This window comes from Orycteropus afer, unplaced genomic scaffold, assembly GCF_000298275.1.
Source record: "Orycteropus afer afer isolate SDZICR_OR568_19922 unplaced genomic scaffold, OryAfe1.0 scaffold01038, whole genome shotgun sequence".
Lineage (NCBI taxonomy): Eukaryota > Metazoa > Chordata > Mammalia > Tubulidentata > Orycteropodidae > Orycteropus > Orycteropus afer.
In genome coordinates this window covers 77,021-87,562 of record NW_006922625.1, presented here as the reverse complement: position 1 = coordinate 87,562, position 10,542 = coordinate 77,021, and the positions used below count along the sequence as shown (strand labels likewise).

Sequence of the window (10,542 nt, the reverse complement as noted above, 5' to 3'; positions counted from 1 at the left end):
AATACTGATGCCATGTTCTTCTTCATATAATCCAGCTTCTTGGATTATTTGCTCAACATCCAGATTGAATAAGTATGGTGAAAGGATACAACCTTAACATACTCCGATTTTAAGCCTTAACAGTATTCTCTTTCTGTTCCAATGGCATCCTCCTGGTCTTTGTATAGGTTCCTCATGAGTACAATCAAGTATTCTGGAATTCCACCATTCTTCTCAATGTTATCCATAATTTTTTATGATCTACATAACTGAATGCTTTTGCATAGTCAATAAAACACAAGTAAACATCTTTCTGGTATTCTTTGCTTTCAGCTAAGATCCATTTGACATCAGCAATGAATCCCTCATTCCACATCCTCATCTGAATCCTGCTTGCTTTTCTGGAAGTTCCCTATCAGTATACTGCTGCAACCATTTTTGAAATATATTTAGCAAGATTTTACTTGCATGTGATGTTAATGATATTGTTCAATAATCTCCACATTCTTTGGGGGTCACCTTTCTTAGGAAGAGATACAAATATGGATCTCTTCCAGTCAGCTGGCTAGGTAACTGTCTTCCAAATCTCTTGGCATAGATGAGGAAGTCCTCCAGTGTGACATCCGTTTGTTGAAACATCTCAATGGATATACTGTCAATTCTTGGAGCCTTGTTTTTTGCCAATTCCTTCAGTGCAGTTTCAACTTCTTCCTTCAGTACCCATCTGTTCTTGATCATATACCACCTCCTGAAATGGATGAACATCAAGCAGTTCTTTTTGGTACAATGACTCTGTATATTCCTTCTATCTTCTTTTGATATTCATTCAATATTTTGTCCATAGTATCTCAGTATTGCAACTCGAGGCTTGAATTTTTTTCTTCAGTTCTTTCAGCTTGAGAAATGCTGAGAGTGTTCTTCCCTTTTCATTTTCCAACTCAAGGTCTTTGCACATTTCTTTGTCTTCTCAAGCTGCACTTTGAAATGGCAATCTTCTGTTCAGCTCTTTTATGTTATCATTTCTTATATTTGCTTTAGCTATTGTCCGTTCAACAGCAAGTTTCAGAGTCTATTCTGACTTCCATTTTGGTCTTTTCTTGCTTTTCTATCTTTTTAATGATCTTTTGCTTTCTTCATGTATGATGTTCTTGATCATCCCACAGTTCCTCTGGTTTTTGCTCATTGGTGTTCAGTGCATCAAATTTATTCTTTAGATGGTCTCTAAATTCAGGAGGGATATTATCAAGATCATATTTTGGCTCTCGTGGATTTATTTTAATTTTCCTCAGCTTCAACTTGAGCTTGCATTTGAGCATTTGATGGTTTGTTCCACAGTCAGCTCCTGGCCTTGTTTTGACTGAAGATACTAAGCTGCTTCATTACCTCTTTCCACAGATGTAGTAGATCTGATTCCTATTGTATTACATCTGTTGAGGTTCATTTGTATAGCCACCATTTATGTTGTTGAAAAAAGGTATTTGCAATGAATAAGTCATTGGTCTTGCAAAATTCTATCACTAAGACTTTATTGTCCAGCTACCAGTGATTGTTCTTTGTTTCCAACATTTGCATTCTAATTACCAGTAATAATCAATACGTCTTGGTTGCGTTGCATGTTTGGTTAATTTCAGACTGTGGAAATCGGTAAAAAACTTCAATTTCCTCATCTGTGGCTTTGGTGGTTGATGTGTAAATTTGTATAGTAGTAGTAGTAGTATTTGGTCTTCTTTGTGGGTATATGGATTTTATCCTGTCAATGATGCATTGTACTTCAGGATAGATCTTGATACATTCTTTGTGACAATAAATGCCATGCCATTCCTCTTCAATTTGTCATTCCCAGCATAATAGATCATATGATTGTCTGATTCAAAATGGCCAAAACCAGTTCATTTCAGCTCACTAATACCTAAGATATTGATCTTTATACGTTTTATTTCATTTTTGACACCTTCCAGTTTTCCTAGGTTCGTGCTTCATACATTCCATGTTCCAATTATTAATTGATGTTTGCAGCTGTTTCTTCTCATCTTGAGATGTGCTACATCAGCAAATGGAGGTCTGAAAAGCTTTACTCTATCCTCATCACTAAGGTTGCCTCTCTGAGGATGTAGCTCTTCCTTAGTCGTATTTTGAGTGACTTCCCACCTGTGGGGCTCATATTCTGTCACTATATTGGACAGTGTTTCAGGGCTATTCATAAAGTTTTCCAGTAATATATCAGTATTTCACTGCTATTCATAAGGTTTTCACTGCCCAGTTCTTTGAGAAGTGAATTGTACCTTCCTTCTTCCGAGCCTATCTTAGTCTGGAAGCTCCACTGAAACCTGTCCACCATGGCTGGACATTTGAAATACTGGTGACATAGCCTCCATCCTCACAGCAACACGTAAACCACCACAGTACAACAAACTGACAGACAAATTTGTCTTCCTTATCTGTTCCAGAACCTCTCTGTTCACTTCCTGGTCTCCCCCAGCTGCTCTATCACCTGCATTGCCTCCTGTACCCTGGCTTTCATCTGTTTAGTAACTCACTCACTCATTGCTATAGAGTCGGATCCGACTCATAGGGACCCCTCCTTGGGTTTCCCAGGCAGCATCACTACAGAAGTAAATTGCCCAGTCTTCCTTCCAAGGAGTGTCTGGTGTGTTTGAACTGCCAGCCTTCTGGTTAGTAGTTAGATGCCTTAGGCACTACCACCAGAGCTGCTGTTTTGTTGTTGTTGTTGTTGTTGTTGTTGTTGTTATTTGCCGTCAAGTCGGCCCCGACTCATAGCGACCCCTCCTTGGGTTTCCGAGGCAGTATCACTACGGAAGTAGGATTGCCCAACCTTCCTTCCGAGGAGTGGCTGGTGGGTTTGAACCGCCAGCCTTCTGGTTAGCAGTCAAGTGGCTTAGGCACTATGCTACCAGAGCTGCTGTTTAGTGACTAGTAATAAAAAAAACCATTTGGAAAAGAAAAACTCACGTGCACTTTACAGGTTTATACATATTACTGATTTGTAAAAGCTAGAAATCTTACCTACCTCCTTTGACATTTGTTTTGACATAGATTCATTTATATTATACAGTGAAATCTTCTTAAGTAATGTAACATTGTAGTCTTTGATTTTCTAGTTAAGCAAGGGTTAAAGTCCCTATTATAAATATAATTTGTACATACTGATTTCATAGGACTTTTGTTCATTCATTGTCCCATTTTAATGTTTTCAAAATAATTTTCCCTTAGAACTCAATGAACAACAGAAAGAATTTCAAGCTACTGCTCGTAAATTTGCCCGGGAGGAAATAATCCCTGTTGCTCCGGATTATGATAAAAGTGGCGAGGTAGGTATATACATTTTTAAGGAGAGAAAAGTCTTTTGCAGCTTTTACAAGGCCATATAAGCAAACTATCTAGATTTAAATATACTAACTGGCTTTTTTTCTTTCAGTTCCCTGTCCCCCTAATTAAAAGAGCCTGGGAACTTGGGTTGATGAATACACACATTCCAGAGAGTTGTGGTAAACTTTCTCAGAATTTTAATCCTAGAATACAAATAAATAAGATAAATTGTGAAACTCTGCTTAGTCTTTCAAGTATTTATTTCCATTAAATGGTTTTCTACCTTTGCTTGTTCAGACTTAAGTATTTACCTGCTTTTAGAAGTTTTATATTCATACTTAGAGGTATTTTTCTTTCTTTATAACTAGTTCCAACCTTAATTTGATCCTTAACTTTGGTAACTTCTCTCACTAGAGTTGATCAGTTTGTTACATTTTAGTCCTATCTTCTATTTTACATTTTCTTGGTAACTTTTTTTCTTCTAATATTGTCACTTCTTTCCTTAAGTGATAGGATCAAAATTTCAGCAGAGTTGGAACAAATCTTTATAAAATCAAATTGAAACAGGAATATAGGTATAAATTATAAGTAGTAAGAGAACTTTCAAAATATTTCAAATTTATTTTAGAAAAGCATAATTTGTCAGTATGCCAGCCACAATACTTTTCTGTAGTTTCTTGTGTTACAAATATTGTGTTTGCAAATTTGCTTTTATTTGATTGGATTTGAAGTAATCAAAGTAGTTCACCTTTATTTCTGTAGAGATGCAATATATATTGTAATGGACTCCTAAAATATTTTGATACTGTAGGAGGCCTTGGACTTGCAATTTTTGATAGTTGTTTAATTACTGAAGAATTGGCCTATGGATGTACTGGGGTTCAGACTGCTATTGAAGCAAATTCTTTGGGGGTAAGTTACTTAGAAAATTAATTAACTAAACTGTTAATGAGAAAGTTACTACTAGGTTAGGTTGGAAGGGACTACATAGATAATGGATGTTTATGAAAGTTTGTCAAGTAAAAATCTTACTATGGAACTTTTTTTTTATTATCAGCTTATATCTAAAAGTGAGAGATCTTTATAGAAAATGAAAGTGTAATGATTTTTTCTTTTTTATCCACCCAGGCTTATTTATACAAACTTTCTCTGCATTACATTGTTATTTGCAATATTTTATAGAGTTTTGGTTTTGGAGATTTTTATATTTGTCTTATTACCAAAAGTTAATCTTATCCTGAGGAATAACTCGATGGATTTTTGTCTTCTTCCATCTCTTAAGTATCTTCTTGATTTATTGAATCAATAATGTTAACCATTCATACAGTTTACTTTTCCTAGTGCTAAATAAATTAGTAGTAAAAATATTAGTTGCTAGAACCCAGTGTTCTTTAAAAAGAAAAGGAGCACAAGATTTTGCAGTGTAGCCTGGAGTTTTGATACCAAGGCTCAGTCACTCCGGCCTTGTTATCTCCAGTTCTCAGAGTATCTGTCCTTGAGGAGAAACTATGTACCTTTGTGGCTGCTTCCAGTGGCAATTCTTAGATTAGGGCAGTGCCTACAGCCAGCTGGTGGTGCAGTGGTTAAAGCATTTGACTGGTAACTAAGAGGTCAGTGGTTCAAACCCACCAGCCACTCAGCAGGTAAAAGATAAGACAGTCTGCTTCCATAAAGATTTATAGCCTTAGAAATGCTATGGGGCAGTTCTGCCCTGTCCCATTAGGGTCACTATGAGTTGGAATCAACTCGATGGCAATGGGTTTGGTTTTGGTTCACAGCCAACATTCAGGAAAAAGGTCAGGATGGAAAAAAAGGGACCAGGTTTGCTGGTCTGATAGAGTCTGGTGGGACCCCTGAGACTATGGCTCCTAGTTGCCCTTCAGGTCTGGAATTGAACCCACCCCTGTGGCTTCCAGCCAAATAAAAGACAGGCATATGAGCTAATCAGTTACATTAGGTAGATATACTCCTTGGAGAGATCAGTCATGGGAGACTAGAAGGGTTGTGTATGTATAGGGAGACAGCTCAGGGGGGCAGGAGTGCATGGGAGGGAAGGACACAGGGAAGAGGTGGCTACGAGGAGGAAGTAGGAGGAGAGCTGTTGCATTGTGGGAGATTATAGTCAAGGTCACAGGACAAAGTATTTGTGAACTGCTGTATGGAAGATGAATTTGCTCTGTAAACTTTCACCCAAAACACAATAAAATTTAAAAAGAAAAGAAAAAGGTCAGGATGGTTTGGGAGTTAGCATTCAAGAGAAAGATCAGGATGTTTGTTGCCAGTGGCAGTGTTAAAATTTAGTTAGAAATTTTCGGAGTTCTGGTCATACATACCAGGTCACTCATCCTAAATTTAATTCTTTATTGGTATATTTTACTACAGTAGATTTTAACATATTGTGTTATCAACAAGTCTTCCATATAATTTATAAAGTTTATGAATATGCTTAGATTAACATTTATTTCTGCTTGCTGTAGCTCTGTAACTTAGATGCAAAGTAAAGGCCAGTTCTTTGGATCACTTAGGAAGAAAATATTTCTTCTTTTGTTTGAATTATAGCATCTCTGAACTTACATATCAGTTAAAATATCTTGCTTTTTCTTTAATGTCAATTTCTTTTATAGCAAATGCCTATTATTATTGCTGGAAATGATAAACAACAAAAGAAGTATTTGGGAAGGATGACTGAGGAGCCACTAATGTGTGTGAGTATGTGTAACTGTTGCTTTATTTCACATTTAAAGGTAAAAACAAGAGTACTATTTCTCCTTTTTAATCTGAATATAACAGATAATGGACCATAACAGATTAAGATGAGTTTTAAGGAGAGTGATAGCTTCATTAACACAATTTTTGCTATACAGTTACTAGCTTTTCACCCAAAGACATTCATATACACAACGTTGTTGTTGTTATTATTTGCCATCGAGTCGGCCCCGACTCATAGCGACCCCTCCTTGGGTTTCCAAGGCAGTATCACTACGGAAGTAGGAATGCTCAGCCTTCCTTCCGAATATACACAACAGATAAGTTTATTAACTCTATACAGCATGATGATGATTTACTGTTCTTTAAGTAGAAGTAGATCATCATAAAGGTATTCATCCTCTGTCTTCATGTTGAGTAGACTGAGGAGGAGAAGGATGAGGCAGGGTTGCTTGTGCTATCTCGTGAGTGGCAGTTAGAGGAGGTGGAAGGGGGAAACAGGAGAGGCAGGCACATATGGTGTAACTTTACAGAAATGCATCATAATTTCTGTCTGACTCATACATGGTCTGATCAGTACAAAATAGGCTGGCACTGACACCACTCATATTTTGGGTACTTACTGTATAGCTTATAGTATTTGCAGTGTTGATCATATAAATCTTAGTCTTTACTAAGTCACTTTCCCCATCTGATGTCATGACAGGTATATTCATTTGAGTTGTCTTTTACCTTTTAAATAGTGGCCCTGACTTCTCCTCCAAACTTTACAGTTGCATATGTGCATGTCTATTAAACATTTCTTCTTGGCTGGACCAAAATATATTAAACATGTTCCAAACCAAATTATTTTCTCCTTACTCTTTAGAACTGTGTCTCTTCTAGAGTATATATAATCAGAAGATACTGAAAGTAAAAAATTGAGAAGCATTTTAACATCATCTCTAGCTTCCCAATATCCTATTTCATAATCTTATCCTGTGGATTTCACTCCACAATTCTGTCTTCTCTTCTTCCCCCATCTTACCTCTGTCTTAGTTATAGCTAGCTTCTATTTCTTGTCTGTACTATTCCACAGCCTCCTGATTTATCTCCCTAATTCTAATTTTATCCTACAAATACCTCTGCCACTGAATAGCTGTGTGAATCTGAGAAAAATAGTTAACCTCAGTGTGCCTCAAGTTCCTTGTTTTTAAAGTGTAGATACATAGTACCTATGTCATAGGGGTTGGTGTGAGGATTAAATGAGTAAAATACTTAGACCACTATCTGAACTATAATTGTTGTTGCTCCCCCTTAATCCATCCTTTATACTGTCATAATGAACTAATACGCAAATCTAAACATTCTTCAGCATTTATAAAAATGTGGCTTCATGGCAACAGTGACAGTAGTACTTAATATATTTTTTAGTTTGCAACCCATTTTAGAACCTGACTTCCTCGGAAAAATGCCCAACTTTTGTATACTAACTACAAGGTTCTGGATTTCTCTGAAACTCATCAACTTTATTCCTTAAGTGGTTTTTTTTTTTTTTTTTTTTCCCTCGGCATCTTTTTACCCCAATGTTGAACTGCTAGTAGTTTTCCAAATAAAATTGCTATTTCATTCCTGTGTGCATTCAATCTACCTGCCTCACTTTTATTTGTCTTCTCTTTTCCAGTAAGTTTTGCTTCTTTCTCTTTCCACCCACTTTACTAACTATTACCTCCACCTCCCCACGAGTAATAACTTACCTGCACTACTTTGAATTAAAGTTAATTGCTAGGAAAAAATATTTTTTTTTAATAAATAAAACTAATTGTTAAGGTTTTCTCCACTTTGGATTACAAATACCTTGAAGGCAAGGAATTTTTACCTTAGGCTTTGTATCCACGGTACTTGCCACTCAGTAAACTTGAACACAACTACCTATCACTTGCACCTTTCACCTCCTTTAATCAAGTACTGCTTGCATCTTGTCATTCCTGGCAAATTTTAACTTCTTAATGTGATATAAAGGGTTCTTTGTCATCTGCTTTATTCCTTTCTTTCCAGATTTGTTTTCTACCAATCCCTTATATGCAGAGTTCTTATCTTAAGGAACTCTGACTCTTCTATTGGTATCATTGCAGATATGCTATTACTTTTGCCTGGAATACATATCCGTACCGCCTCCTCTCCCTAATCAGCTCCTTTTCCTTTTTGAGACTTAAATATCATTTCCTCCAGGAGGTTTTTCCTGACACCCTGAAAGTCAGCTAGTTTCTCAAGTCCATTTTATATGTGTGTATTTCACACCAGATATATAACATTGTACTTGCATCCATTGTTACATTGCAGAAATCTTGAGGACAGGATCTCTTTCATCTCTGGTACTTGCATCCATTGTCACATTGCAGAAATCTTGAGGACAGGATGACTTTCATCTCTGGTTACTCCATCTTCTGGTTCATAACCAGGTACAAACCAGGTACTCATAAATGCTTGGATGAATGAGTGCTTGTGAATTTGAATTTAATTAACTTGGTTAAGCATATCTAATATTTTAATTTTTGACATGGTTTATTGGTATCCTACATCTAATTTTGTATTTTAAATGTATCACATTTCAGAAGTTTATTTGATTCCATAAGATTATTTTTAGATTATTTAAAATCTTTAAAATGCTGATTTAAAAAAACATAATCCTTATTTCAAAACATTCATAATTTAATAACTAGCAATTAATATTTTCTGTTTCCATACTTTAAAGTCCTACTGTGTAACAGAACCTGGAGCAGGCTCTGATGTAGCTGCTATAAAGACCAAAGCAGAAAAGAAGGGAGATGAGTATATTATTAATGGTCAGAAGATGTGGATAACCAATGGTGGAAAAGCTAATTGGTATGTTGTTTACAACATCTCTTTATATTGCTTCTTAGTTATTTTATATTTAGAGCTTTCTCTCTATTCTTTATCTTTAAACCACCACAATTAAGGTAGCTATATTTATGGAGCTGGAAAGTCCATAAGGTATTATAAATAGTTAAATGATTTTCAATAATATTTTAACACCCCTGAACTGCTTCTTCAAATTAACTCTCAGAAGTATAATTTATAAAATAAAAGCACCTGTTCTGATTGGATCTGATTAACAAGACTAGAACCCCATCTACCTGGCCTGGTATCTCTACTCCCATACCCTACAATAACACCTCCTTAGAACTCTCTAAGATTCTGAGGAAAAAAGAAAACCTCTAGTATAGCATATTTCTCTCATTCTGAGCATTAAGCAGAAGTAATCTTAAAATTCAAGTTTTCATTTAAAGAAGGTAGAACTTTACTTTAATAAACTCTAAAAAGTCCAAATATACAGGTCCAAAAATAATGAATAATTCAGGAAAGTATCAGAAAATTATTTGTACAAATATAAAATATTGTTTAAAGACATACATAAAGGTCTCTGGGTGGCAGAAATAGTTTATACTCACTGCTAACCTTAGGGTTGGCTGTTCAGACTCACCCAGCAGCACTATGGAAGAAAGGCCTGGCAATCTGCTGTCATAAAGATTACAGTCAAGAAAACTGAATCAGTTCTGCTCTGTAGTATATGGGGTTGCCATGAGTCAGAATTGATTCAAAGGCAATGGGTTTGGTTTTTTGTTTTTTCATTAGGATTTGGGTGAAAGTTTACAGAGAAATTCATTTCCTATAGAATAGTTCATACACATTTTGTTTCATGACATTGATTGTGATCCTCAAAATGTAACAGCTCTCTTCCCATTTTCTCCTATGGTTACCTTGTTTTTAGTTTCTTGGTAACATTATTTGTAGAAAATAGATGAGAGAAGGTTAATAACTGTAATATATCAGCTTTTTAAAAGCTTTTTTAATTTCAAGCTGAAATAATAGAAGGAGAGCATCAAAAACAGGAAAAATTGGTAACAGTTTTGGGCAGTACATTTTTAGACATGCAAAGACAGACTGGAATAAATCTTAAAGCTGATAAATAGGCTGAATTTGGAGAAGCCTAGAAAACATATTTTTAAAGAAATTAAGATTGGTTGCTTTGGAAGAATCTTGGAAGTTTCGAAATAATATCACATGCAAAGAATAAACTTTGTACTATAGCTTCAAGAAGCCTGTTTAGAATTAATATGTAACAGTTAGAAAAATACAGAATTTAGCTCTACATAAGGACAAACTTTCCAACAACAGTGCTGTCCAATATGTGTTAATTGTCGTGGAAAATAATGTGCTTATCTGTCATTAGAAGTTTATAAATAGAAACTTCCTAGAAGAAACACATTTTCATTGATTGGAAAATGAACTGAGTGGCCTCTGCCTCCTTTTGCAAAATTCTGATTCTATATATATATATGTATATACATACATATATATATATATATGAACTATGCAGTTGCAAAAACAGCAAGGAGGCCTCATATTCTGACCTCCTCTAATCCCACAAGAGGAAGACAGGATTACCAGCAGTAACCCAAGGCCTATTCGTTCCAGGCCAACATGCTGCCTCCCTCCAGCCCTTTCTCCAACTGTTCCTCCCAAAGC

At 35.7% G+C, this 10,542-nt stretch overlaps 1 protein-coding gene across 1 annotated transcript in view; it reads left to right on the top strand.

Annotated features, from left to right (window-relative positions):
• The window catches only part of ACADM (acyl-CoA dehydrogenase medium chain), a 42,746-nt gene that overhangs the window by 4,659 nt on the left and 27,545 nt on the right, over positions 1-10,542 (top strand). The window contains 7 exon segments of the mRNA XM_042783399.1: positions 3,211-3,308; positions 3,416-3,485; positions 3,604-3,665; positions 3,667-3,703; positions 4,118-4,218; positions 5,931-6,011; positions 8,747-8,877. Of these exon segments, the coding sequence (XP_042639333.1) occupies positions 3,211-3,308; positions 3,416-3,485; positions 3,604-3,665; positions 3,667-3,703; positions 4,118-4,218; positions 5,931-6,011; positions 8,747-8,877 (580 nt within the window).